General features: G+C 43.5%; 1 protein-coding gene across 1 annotated transcript; it reads right to left on the minus strand.

Annotated features, from left to right (window-relative positions):
- Nucleotides 1–4,689: 4,689 nt before the first annotated feature.
- LOC137049008 (paternally-expressed gene 3 protein-like) lies at nucleotides 4,690–6,957 on the minus strand. The gene is made up of 4 exons (XM_067427406.1): nucleotides 6,829–6,957; nucleotides 6,541–6,747; nucleotides 5,092–6,486; nucleotides 4,690–5,037 (listed from the first exon to the last, which is right to left on the minus strand). The coding sequence occupies exons 1-4, from the start codon at nucleotides 6,955–6,957 to the stop codon at nucleotides 4,690–4,692; spliced, it is 2,079 nt and encodes a 692-aa protein (XP_067283507.1).
- Between the last annotated feature and the right edge of the window lie 6,240 nt (nucleotides 6,958–13,197).

Here is a 13,197-nt window from a genome sequence, read left to right on the forward strand (position 1 = left end):
GGAATCAAACCTATGACCTTGGCTTTGCTAGTGCCAACCTCAACTGGTTGAGTTACAGCAACCAAAAATAACACAATCCATAACTGCTGCTGTTTTATTGATATTTTGACCTTCGCGACCACTGCTGAGCTTTAGCAATCATGTCACACTGCATCACACATGCCATGTTTTGTCCCCAATTCACTTTTTATCTGAGTTCAGTTGGATTGAAGTATGGGATTTTGTTGTCTTTGAGGGGGCGAGGAGGAAGATGAGGGGAAGGGAAAGCAGCAGGGTGCGGTTTTAGCATAAGCATATGCCTGCATTAAAAATTGAACCAGGAGATGTTAAAATAACAAGGGAATGCCAAGATGTTCAATGGTAAGTAGGACAGAACGCTAAATCTTTTATTTTGTACCAAGTTGATGTATGGCCACAAAGGGTCTCTGCCCTCCAGTGCGAGTCTTCATTCCACTGAGTCCCCTTCCTACCATCATTGAACTCTCTGTTTCCCCATCCCTCACCCAATCAGGAGTGCCTGCTGCAGGTGTCCAAATGAACTCCTGCTGAGTTGCAAATGAAAGCTAATGAATAATGAAAAGAGCATCCGTGAGGTTGATTGAAATGTTGATCTTTTTTGGGATGTTTCTCTCAGTTTATGTGCTCAACTAGAGCGCTGCTGTATCCATGGAAAAGGCTGTTTAACTCTTTTCTCGAGGAGATAAAATGGTATAGTCAATTGTTTCAATCGCTGGAACTGGAAATGAAAATTTCCAGTCTATTGCTAATCCCCCCCCCCCCACGCCCATCTCCATTGTTCTCCTTCAGTGCAGTACGGGAAAGGTCAGGATGGAGAGATGGATTTAAAGCCTGTGATTGCAGCAGAGAATCATGTGTCCTTTCTGAGATGAGATTGAAGGGTTGTACATCTCCCTCTGTCATCGGTGAGTGTTGACCTCCTCCACCTCTGCCTTTTCAAACCTTAGTGAGAATAATCCATGGTCCATTCAGGCCAGAATCCATGCTGACAGATAGGAGAGAGCATGAAAACAAGCTTATCTGATTGAAATCCATCCAGAATGATGCTTCTTACTGTATGAAATAAAAGGAACTACAGTGGTACCGTAATTTACAAATATCACATGCTCACGATTTCAAACAATTATAACACATGTGAATGATACTGGTTTAACAATGTTTTATATATTTTGGCTGTAGTTTCCCATTTCACTGTAATGTAATATTACGTAATATTACTTAATTCCACTATGGCTGAACTGTATAGTTAAAAAAGTATAGTCCCAGCCAAGTTATAACCATGTCTTTAAAAAAAAAATATTTAAAGGAATTAAGTTATTAAAGGATTAAAAAGGAATTAAATCTGCAAGCAGCAATGAAAGGGCCCTCGCACCCGGGGCCACCATCATCCGGTGGCCTCAGGAGAACAGTTAATAGTGGGCGACATGCATTTAAGAAGATAAATATAGGAGAAAAATATTAGTCCTTTTGGAATATTGTCATATAAAGGAATATTGCCATGTACGTGTCTTCAGGCCAGGACTAGACGATGAGATCCATCTATTAATACCAAGTGGGGATACCTGCTGGACCGTAGGACCAAAAAGGAACCAACTTCGAACCTTGGCCCTTTCACCCTTCCCTCGTCACGAAAAAAGTAAACTCTTATTGGAGTTTAAATCTAAAATCGTCAATAGATCACGGTGTCCTCTCCTATAATAATGTATGCTACCTTTGACAAGAAATGCCACAAGCAAACATCAGAGTGAGCGTGAGAGTTGGTGAGAGATGTCATTTATTATTTTGTTTGTGTAGGTATAAGGGAACAATATGTAATATTTGGGGAATAAATATTTCTTGTTTTGGGAAAAAATAACAAAATTAAAAAATTAAGAGAGTTTTTGCTTAAAATAAGCAAAATAATCTGCCAATGGGGTAATTAAAATAATGTTTTTTTAATTACCCCATTGGTGGAATATTTTATTTTTTTAAGTTATTTTTCCCCAAAACAATTACTTTTGCTTGTATAGTAAATTCTTCTTGTTTTAAGATTTTTTTGATGTTTGTCTGTCTCTCTCTCTCTCTCTCTCTCTCTCTCTCTCTCTCTCTCTCTCTCTCTCTCTCTCTCTCTCTCTCTCTCTCTCTCTCTCTCTCTCTCTCTCTCTCTCTCTCTCTCTCATTGAAATAAACAATAAACAGATCATTGGGCTACCACGTACCGTGTAAAACGGCTTTTAATCCGTTTGCTCAGTGTGACTGAATATTGAGTATTGGATTCTGCTGGTTTCCCCTCTAGCATTAGATCCACTCCAGTGGATTTCCCAAAATTTTCTGCCCTCTCTTCTTGTGTTCTATCCTGTTCTTTCATTGCCCTTTTGCTGGATTTTATCTTTCTTTCAGCAGTCCCTCGATCCTGTTGGCCGGAGAGTAAACACCTGAGTGTGTAATTGCTCCCTGTGGCCTTCATTTTTTTTGGTAATTGCTCTAACGATTGCAAACTGCGCTTCTGATGTCCCAGACCAGCAGCTACTGTCCAAGGGCACCTCAAGGCAAACACAAGATGAAGAGTAACAGGCATGTCACACATACACAACACAAATCTCCTATTGCAACTGTCATTGCAGTGACACAATTCTATGGCCACTTGCAATTTCCATCCTGAACACAGAGTAATCGAAGGTAGGAATGTTAACATGCAACCAGTGAAGTACAATGCTGAAGAGTCCAGTTTAAATCCAAGCTGATGTATGCTGATTAGTGCTGGTTTATCCAGGGGTTTTAAACATTATAAACATTAGTTGCTTACATTAAATGTGCACTATGTACATTTTTGCAGTAAAATATCCAAAAACCTCTAGGCCAGTGTTATATTTTGTTCAGTTGAGTTCTTACAATATCCCAAATATTTCCAACTATTTGTAAATTGTGAGAAAATTGCTATTTTAACCAAGGAGCCGGGACGTCTGAGGGAGTCGCCTGTCAATTGCATCATATCTGCGTTCCCCTCGGTTTCCCCTCGGTTTTATTTGGCAGAAACGCTTTACTCATAGCAGTGTGAACAAGTGTCACAGCAGCCGCTGAGTGAATGCACAAAGTAACGTCAGAACATCATTTTAAACACAATTAAATGTATCTAATATGATAAACAGAGCTGTGCTACCTCATACTCATGACAGGAAAAGCGGAAATGGCGCCTGCGACTGTGTCCCGTCATAATAAAAGTCCCGTCGCTCGCGAGCCGTGTGTTTGCGTAACAATCGCTTCAACGGTTAAATAATTATATTATTTAATCTATTATTAGTTAAATAATCCAAAGCAACAATTACAGACCACTTACAATATGGTCTCTTTAAAGAAATTAATGATCAAATCTGTATAAAATGTATCCTCTTGCACCTTTATACTTTATTCCCCCCACAAAGGGTGCCGCAGTGAGAGCTTTTGTACCTTAGAGCAGATGTCTTCAACCCTGCTCCTGGGGACCCACTGTCCTGAAAAGTTTATTTCCAACCTGCTTCAGCACAGCTCCCTGTGTTTTTTCAACAAGTGATCCTGAAGATCTTGATTGGCTTCACCTGTCTTTAATTGGGGTCGGTGTTGAATTCTGCAGGACAGTGGGTCCCCAGGAGCAGGGTTGAAGTCGTCTGCATTAGAGGGTCCAATGTTGTCCAGTTCAGACCTTATTGATTCTCATTGTGTAGACAAAAACAGATAAAACATCAAAATGTCTTTCATTGTGTTTTACAGAAGAAAGTAATTCAATCTCTCTTATTGGTCAACAAAGCTATAATGGAAGTTTGCACCAAGATGCAAGAATTCTCCATTTCAACAATGTTACCTGACATTTTTGAAAATAAACATTACCTGAAAATAAACAATCTACATATTTATACCGAACTTAAGTCTTAATGTTCAAATATTAAGCCTGTGCTATGTTAACAGAAAGTTCAGAATCATAAAACACAAAAATATCCCAGCATTATTAGCATTTTTTTCCCAAGCAACTTGCCTAATGAGTTGATGTCGCTGTAATGCTGATGACAAGACTTTGATATCCAGCTCAATACATTCAACCAGAGAAGTGGCTTAGTAATGAACACTGAACTCTAAATGGCTAAAGGTCACTTTGAAAGCCCTTGACAATCATTATTGTGAAAATATTTGTTTAAAAGTTTTAAAGAAATGTTGAATTTCTCTGATCTACGTGGGTGCATTTTAAGTAGTTTGAATGCCAAAAAACTGGATAACAATTGCTTTAAAACCATGTCAGGTAACAGTATATCATTTGTCAAAGCATGCTCTCCTCCTCATCTCCATCACTCTTAATTTTTCTCCGTCTCCTTAACTTTCCCTCTTAAAGCTGAGCTTTGACTGATAGTCTTTTCATTTTCGTCTGTGTCAGAGAAGAACGTAAACACAGGTCAACTGATATTTACTGTATGTTTTACAGTATAAATAATTTACTTAGACAAGTTAATTTACTAAAGGCTTTGCCAGGAAAATCTGGTAACAAAGTTTAATAAAATTCATTCCCAATATGTACACATTCATTATTGATATTATGCCTGCAGCATTAAAGAGTTTTCATACTATATTAGAAAAATATTTCATAAAATGTATATACACCTCGGAAAAATACAGAGATCTGGACCTCAGATGATCCCTGTGCCGGTAGTCCGTTTTCCAGTGGACTCAGTTCCAGTGGTCCGTGTTCCGGTGGTCCGTGTTCCGGTGGACATTGCTGGACCGGAGAAGTTTCCCCAGAACTGCCTGTGCCACTGAGGCGTCCTGCTCTGCCTGCACCACTGAGACGTCCTGCTCTGCCTGCACCACTGAGGCGTCCTGCTCTGCCTGTGCCACTGAGGCGTCCTGCTCTGCCTGTGCCACTGAGGCGTCCTGCTCTGCCTGTGCCACTGAGGCCCCCTGCTCTGCCTGTGCCACTGAGGCGTCCTGCTCTGCCTGTGCCACTGAGGCCCCCTGCTCTGCCTGTGCCACTGAGGCGTCCTGCTCTGCCTGTGCCACTGAGGCGCCCTGCTCTGCCTGTGCCACTGAGACGTCCTGCTCTGCCTGTGCCACTGAGGCGTCCTGCTCTGCCTGTGCCACTGAGACGTCCTGCTCTGCCTGTGCCACTGAGGCGTCCTGCTCTGCCTGTGCCACTGAGGCCCCCTGCTCTGCCTGTGCCACTGAGGCCCCCTGCTCTGCCTGTGCCACTGAGGCCCCCTGCTCTGCCTGTGCCACTGAGGCCCCCTGCTCTGCCTGTGCCACTGAGGCATCCTGCTCTGCCTGTGCCACTGAGGCGTCCTGCTCTGCCTGTGCCACTGAGGCGTCCTGCTCTGCCTGTGCCACTGAGGCGTCCTGCTCTGCCTGTGCCACTGAGGCGTCCTGCTCTGCCTGTGCCACTGAGGCGCTCTGCTCTGCCTGTGCCACTGAGGCGTCCTGCTCTGCCTGTGCCACTGAGGCGTCCTGCTCTGCCTGTGCCACTGAGGCGCTCTGCTCTGCGTGTGCCACTGAGGCGTCCTGCTCTGCGTGTGCCACTGAGGCGGCCTGCTCTGCCTGTGCCACTGAGGCGTCCTGCTCTGCCTGTGCCACTGAGGCGTCCTGCTCTGCCTGTGCCACTGAGGCGTCCTGCTCTGCCTGCACCACTGAGGCGTCCTGCTCTGCCTGCGCCACTGAGGCGTCCTGCTCTGCCTGCACCACTGAGGCGTCATGCTCTGCCTGTGCCACTGAGGCGTCCTGCTCTGCCTGTGCCACTGAAGCGTCCTGTGCCACTGAGGCGTCCTGCTCTGCCTGTGCCACTGAGACGTCCTGCTCTGCCTGTGCCACTGAGACGTCCTGCTCTGCCTGTGCCACTGAGACGTCCTGCTCTGCCTGTGCCGCTGAGGCATCCTGCTCTGCCTGTGCCACTGAGGCGTCCTGCTCTGCCTGTGCCACTGAGACGTCCTGCTCTGCCTGTGCCACTGAGACGTCCTGCTCTGCCTGTGCCGCTGAGGCATCCTGCTCTGCCTGTGCCACTGAGGCGTCCTGCTCTGCCTGTGCCACTGAGGCGTCCTGCTCTGCCTGTGCCACTGAGGCGTCCTGCTCTGCCTGTGCCACTGAGGCGTCCTGCTCTGCCTGTGCCACTGAGGCGTCCTGCTCTGCCTGTGCCACTGAGGCGCTCTGCTCTGCCTGTGCCACTGAGGCGTCCTGCTCTGCCTGTGCCACTGAGGCGTCCTGCTCTGCCTGTGCCACTGAGGCGCTCTGCTCTGCGTGTGCCACTGAGGCGTCCTGCTCTGCCTGTGCCACTGAGGCGCTCTGCTCTGCCTGTGCCACTGAGGCGTCCTGCTCTGCCTGTGCCACTGAGGCGTCCTGCTCTGCCTGTGCCACTGAGGCGTCCTGCTCTGCCTGTGCCACTGAGGCATCCTGCTCTGCCTGTGCCACTGAGGCGCTCTGCTCTGCGTGTGCCACTGAGGCGTCCTGCTCTGCCTGTGCCACTGAGGCGTCCTGCTCTGCCTGTGCCACTGAGGCGTCCTGCTCTGCCTGTGCCACTGAGGCGTCCTGCTCTGCCTGCACCACTGAGGCGTCCTGCTCTGCCTGCGCCACTGAGGCGTCCTGCTCTGCCTGCACCACTGAGGCGTCATGCTCTGCCTGTGCCACTGAGGCGTCCTGCTCTGCCTGTGCCACTGAAGCGTCCTGTGCCACTGAGGCCCCCTGCTCTGCCTGTGCCACTGAGGCGTCCTGCTCTGCCTGTGCCACTGAGACGTCCTGCTCTGCCTGTGCCACTGAGACGTCCTGCTCTGCCTGTGCCACTGAGGCGTCCTGCTCTGCCTGTGCCACTGAGGCGTCCTGCTCTGCCTGTGCCACTGAGACGTCCTGCTCTGCCTGTGCCACTGAGACGTCCTGCTCTGCCTGTGCTGCTGAGGCATCCTGCTCTGCCTGGATGAGGGGGGCAGCACTGGCCACTTGAACTTTGTGGACCACCATGGCCTCCTGAATTTTTTGTTTTCCCCATTTTTCCCTTGTTGACCCCTCCCTTGTCTGTTCCTTCCTTGTCTGTTTCCCCTGTCCATCCCATCCCGCCCTGGTCTATTCCCCCCATCTCGCCCTGGTCTGTCCCCCCTCGTCTCGCCCTGGTCTGTCCCCCTCGTCCCGCCCTGGTATTTCCTCCCCACATCCCGTCCCGGTTGTGGGTTTTGTTTTGTGTTTATGTTTTATTTTGTTGTAAATAAATTATCAGTTCCGCACTTGAGTCCTCACACTATTTTCTTTGTGTTCCCGACGGTGACAACAACTAAACCTAAAGTGCCCTACAACCTACATGTTGTCAATTAATATTACCTAAATGCATAATTACATTGTAATAATAACATCTGAAAATATAGTGTATCCAAAGTTATTTTACAGTGTAATTTTAATATCTTTAGAAATATAATAATAATAATAATTTGTACTGTCCTCAATGTTAACCCAACTAGAATCGAAACTTTCTTTGCATTTAAATGCATATTTAGTTTACATAACTAAATGACATAACAAACAAGGTAACAGTTTATTTTAAGGTTCAGTTATTAGCTAGTTGCTAGCTAATATGCTAGCTTATTAGCATGCATATTACTAGGATATTGGCTGTTTATTAGAACTTATAAAGCACATATTAATGCCTTATTCTGCATGACCTTATTCTACATCCCTTAATCCCACCCAATACCTAAACTTAAATGCTACAAAACTACCTTACTAACCATTAATAAGCAGTACATTATGAGTTTATTGAGGCAAAAGACGTAGTTAATAGTGATATGTGTTATATGTGTATGATATGTGATATGTGTATATGTGTTCCCCATAAAGTGTTACCCCAAAAAAATGTATATGCATTTGTAGCCTACTGTTAATCTAGGTTTTATTTTACTTCTTTTTGTAAAATGACAAAAAAAAAAAAATGGATGCTAATAACCTGGCAAAGGTTGGCATCAGTTCCTTCTCAGCAGCTTGTAGCAACCTGTTAGATTTGCTTCCAGGTAGCCTGATGTGCTCCTCCAACTCCTGAAAATGGCATATAAGCCAGTCATATTAGAGCCTGCAATATCCAGAAAATGCTCAATTTTTGTGTGCACTATGCATCAGGCAGTCAGTGACAGACTGGGAGGTCTGTGGGTGTGCCGTCTGAGACTTCCAGCATCCATAACCCAACATATGCTGCTAACCAGCCATGCAGGAATTGTCAGCAGGAAGATTAATTACAAAGTACGCCAGAGTCCGGCGTCCAGTTCTACTAGCAGACCTGTTGCTCTAAATGGTGTTTGATCTTTCTCAAAACAGCGTGGAATCCGTTCTGACACCCTTTTATCACTCTATTGGTGATAAAGAGCCTGGGAAATGGGCTCTCAGAGACAGAACTGCAGCATCCCTCAGCGAAGTCAGGAAAATAACTAACTGCCTGAGAGTGGGTGAGACTGATACGTGAGTGGAATCTTTAGCTGACTCCTAGAGATGGGGAACAGGGCCCCCGGGGGGTCTTGCGTGGCCCGTCGTCGGCACGTGACGATGACGAATGATGTCTGAGCGCTGGAGTGATGACTGCAGTGTGTGTATGTTGGGATGCGGTGACAGGCTGGAAACCGCAGTGCCGTTCTCCCGGTTCTCCTGTTGACACTGGCTAGCTGTGATGAATGCAAAACTGATAGGGCTCATTGACATTCACAGACAACAGGAATCTCCATTGACTAGTTCAGCAGCGGCAGCAGCTTGTTTGGAGGAAATTCATTTAATAACAAGGCGTCGTGATCGTGGCCTCGCCCCAATTTCCATATTAATGAATTTGTGTGTGTGTGAGACATTTCTGGGCTAGATGTCGTCACCTATTAGCTTTCCTGCCCCCGTGAGCTTTGTTTTGTTTGTTGAGTTTGGAAGCATGACACATTGGAAGAATAATGGTGGGGAACACACTCTTTACTATGGGAATCAAGTGTCAGATATTTGCCATGTAAGCATAATCTTGTAGCTTCTCGGTAATATAGATGTTATATACTTTCAAATTCCAGCAGAGCTTATAAACTTGCAGGCACTTGTCTTTTAATGTATAATTTGATGTATTATGTATGGGGTGTGTGGTGAGTTGACGTTTTGAGTCCATAGACATAATAAAGATTTATGTGACGGCTTAGGAGACAGCTGTATTCGCTACGCCTGCATTATACAGCAGAAATGCAAAAGGAATACGCTATGAATTCTGTGTTTTCGCTCATCTGATGAGATGCCCCAGAGATTGGCCTCTATGAATTCGCATTTCTCTGCAAGGGCAAATTAGTTGTTGTGTTGTTTTTAGACATTATCTTATTCTCTGTCTTTTCAAATTCTTCTCTCCTTATATCTGCCTGTGGCTGCACTAGTCCAGACTGTGTGCGTTTTTTTCTTTTTCTAATTTGCTCTCCAACAGGTCTCTCATTTATCTCAGGGCTTGTGTGAGAGGAAAGACTCTTTTTCTGCTGAACTGTGACTGCTCCAAATCCTCAGGCAGAGAGAACAACTCAATCACACTGAAACACTGAGAGCGCTCACAAAGGCTGGTCATTTGTTTCAGGCTCCAGACTTTTCCTGCAGACACTAAAACTGATGGGATAAAACTTCATTCTATGTAATATTACAGTTCCTAAACTTTATGCTTTCTTATTTTCAGCGCATAAAGAAGTATATTACCCAGCATTTAACTCTTTCTCCACCATTTACAGAATTTGCTATCAATTATGAGACAACACTGTTGAAACAGAATTTTCCGGCTTTCCATGTTTGCTCTGTTATATGGTAGGCACTATTAGGCATCTTCAAAGAGTACTGAATCTCCAGATCAAAAGGCATGTAAAGAAGCAGAAACTAGTGCTAGCATATGTAAGCAGATGTAACATTAAAAGGGGTGTGTGTTTGTGTGTTTGGGGGGGGGGGTGTAATCACACACGGTTTGTCAATCTCATGTCAATCTTGAGTACCTAGAGGACTGCTTCCTTCATATGTCCAAAAAGTCTCTAGGTTTATCATATTTATAAAAGAAAGATACGCTACAGAGTCTTTCTGAATAAAACCGAGCGGCTTAAGACATATTGTGGGCTGAGCTAAAAAGTCAGGAGCGTGCACAGCTATTGCGTTGAGTGTCTAAAAGCTGTGACATACTTAGAAAACATTGGTCGTAAATAAACAATAACTATCAATCAGACTCAGTGATCTAGAATCAGATCCTGAGGCTGAAATTGAGGAGGAGCAGCAGCAACGACTACAGCAGGATCTGTGGTAACGCCATGTACTGTAACAGTATATATTTGCTTATTGGCTTGTGGAAAAATGACTAATTTCTACTTTCATTATGTTGGCGAATTTTTTATTTCTCGTTTTAAAAGATGTACATGTGGGAAATGCACAACATATATGCTTCTTTGATAAATTAACTCTACGTGATCATGTTGTTTACTTGATGTGCTCTTAGCCAACAACACACACGCAGACATTTGAAGCGACTTTACTCACTGTCTGCGGTTACAACACATGCCCGTGAAACTTTATCGTTGGGACTGCTCCATCTTTCAGCATTAGACGATCAGCAAATCCCGAGTTTAACTGGCACAGAAATACTTCATCAAATGTCCAACTTATTTTTTTTGTACTTTGTCCATGTTGAGCATGGACAGTATTCAAGAAATAGCATAGCATTATTACCCCCCCCCCCCCCCCCTCAACATTAAACGCCATACAAATCAAAACTGCCTAATGTTACCGAATGAAATTTTCGACCAAGGAAGAGCTTTAGAACTGAGCAAGGGTACAGATGGACTCAGTCTACTCCATCTTTTGATCATTGATTTTAAAAGTCAAGTCATGGGACATGAAAGTGTAACGTATCCGTATAAAGGGGCAGCAATATGCAGGTCCACATGGAATCTGCACCTGCAGAAACAGAAGTTTACATTTTTAGAGAATTTGAAAAACTGTCAATCAAGAAAAATCCCTTACTTTTGAGTTACATTTTTTAAGAAAATATATATTTTAATTAAAGCTGCAGTCTGTAAGTTTTGTTGCAATTGCAGTTATTTGTGTAATCTTTACGTGGGTTGTGCATTGGCATGGCTCCTCAGCGTGAATTAAAGGGTTAGTTCACCCAAAAATGAAAATTATTTCATTAATTACTCACCCTCATGTCGTTCAACACCCGTAACACCTTCATTCATCTTCAGAACACAAATGAAGATATTTTTGTTGAAAGCTGATAGCTGAGAAAGGCTTCAAAAAGGCCTCCATTGGGATTTAGTACATTTCCACTGACCCACTCACAAGACCCATAAAAGGCACTAAAGACGTCGCTACAACGTCCATCTCACTACAGTGGCTCTATAATAATTGTACCAAGCGGCGAGAACAGTTTTTGTGCGCAAAAAAAAAATCAAAATAATGACTTTATCTGTCTTCCGTGTAGGTCTCGGACGTGAACTCACCTGGAACTCACGCGGTAGCGGCGCTCCTCCTCTTCCGGGTCATGTATTTGCTATGATTCGAATGGCAGAGCTACGTCATATTCTTGCGCATGCGTCGAGTTCACGTCAATAATTTGATGGATTATATCGTTTTTGATTTTTGTGCACACAATAACTATTTTAGTGGCATTGTAAAATTATTGTACAGCCACTGTAGTGAGATGGACGTTGTAGCGACGTCTTTAGTGCCTTTTATGGGTCTTGTGAGTGGGTTAGTTGAAATGTACTGAATCCCAATGGAGGCCGTTTTGAAGCCTTTCTTAGCTATCAGCTTTCAACAAAAATATCTTCATTTGTGTTCCGAAGATGAACGAAGGTGTTACAGGTGTCCAACCTGAGGGTGATAAATTAATGAAATAATTTTCATTTTTGGGTGAAATAACCCTTTAATCTAATGTTTTGAGGAGTATGTGTGGCTGTCAGTCACTGTAATATGTAATCAAAGATTCTACATCTTAAAAGTATGACCAAAATAAGAATTTTCACCGGAAAATGTAATCTTAAATAAGTAAAATATCTGCCACTTTTTTGTTCTGACCAAGTGAGAAAAAAAAAAAACAATACAATAAACCGCGCTACCAACGGTGATTAAATCTAACGATCGCTTAGCTCATATAACATGAAACCATGCATATGATTATTGTTATACATTGTTCTCAAATTTCAAGCATTGTGTGACTGTGTATTCTGTGTGTTTTAACGTTACCTAGATTTCAATTTCTGAACAGCCTATTATTTGTCTTTCGACTACTGGTGAATCTCGGGTTGTTGTTTGTACCTTTCTAGATTACAATCCGCCATCAAAACTATACCTTTATTTATTCCAGCTGCTGTGAGAAAAGGCTATAAATGATCTGCCACCTGCAGCATCCTCACATGCATTAGCCTACTAGTCAGACTCCTTCTTTATATACAGACATGACATAATGTCCCAAAGAAGAACGGCACCATGCTCAAATTTCCCGCTGAAATCTACCAGTACCACATTATTACACCATTATAACACATTATTACAAGGTCCCGTTGTGAATTGGGCTAAGGTAAGGAGATTTCAAAAGGAGTTTTAAACCCTGGCTGATTATGTACTTATACCCTGCTACTAACCCTGCTGATTTTAACCAAAAAAAAGTTACGGACTGCAGCTTGAAATGTATTTCTGAGTGAGACAAGAAGTTCAGTGAGAAAAGAAAAATAGGGTGGAACTTCAGTAGAAATTGGTTGGATCAGAAAAAGTGAGTTTGATATGACTGTTATAGTTGATGGGCTGAAAACTTGGTGATGTTTGAACAAGCAGGCAGAAAGTTTGTGCATGAATAAACAACTAACTTCAATCTGTTCATTATATAAATTGATTGAGTCGCTTCAGAAAATTTGGACTGATTGGACTTAATTCATATGGATTAATTTTATGATCCCTTTATGAACGTTTTGAAGCGAACGTGGTAGTTGCATGCAATGATGGGAGAGAAATCTCTCAGATTTAATTTATAACATCTTAATTTGTGTTTTGTAGACTAGATTTGTGTTTTGTGTTCGTAAATCTTACAGGTTTGGAGTGACATGAGGGTGAACAGATGATGACATTTTTTAAAAGTTTTTTTATTTTTATTTACAATTTTGGGTGCACGAACCCTTTAAATCTTACTTAAATGTGCACTATGTAGTATTTTTGCAGTAAAATATCCAAAAACCACTAGTCCAGTGT

This window comes from Pseudorasbora parva, chromosome 2 (genome assembly GCF_024679245.1).
Source record: "Pseudorasbora parva isolate DD20220531a chromosome 2, ASM2467924v1, whole genome shotgun sequence".
Taxonomy (NCBI): Eukaryota; Metazoa; Chordata; class Actinopteri; order Cypriniformes; family Gobionidae; genus Pseudorasbora; species Pseudorasbora parva.

Coding starts and splice junctions, on each gene's coding strand:
- LOC137049008 (XM_067427406.1), bottom strand. CDS start 6,957: ATGGTGGTCCACAAAGTTCAAGTGGCCAGTGCTGCCCCCCTCATCCAG. Junction 6,748..6,828: donor AGGACGTCTCAGTGGCACAG/GCAGAGCAGGAC, acceptor TCAGTGGCACAG/GCAGAGCAGGACGTCTCAGT. Junction 6,487..6,540: donor AGGACGCCTCAGTGGTGCAG/GCAGAGCAGGAC, acceptor TCAGTGGCACAG/GCAGAGCAGGACGCCTCAGT.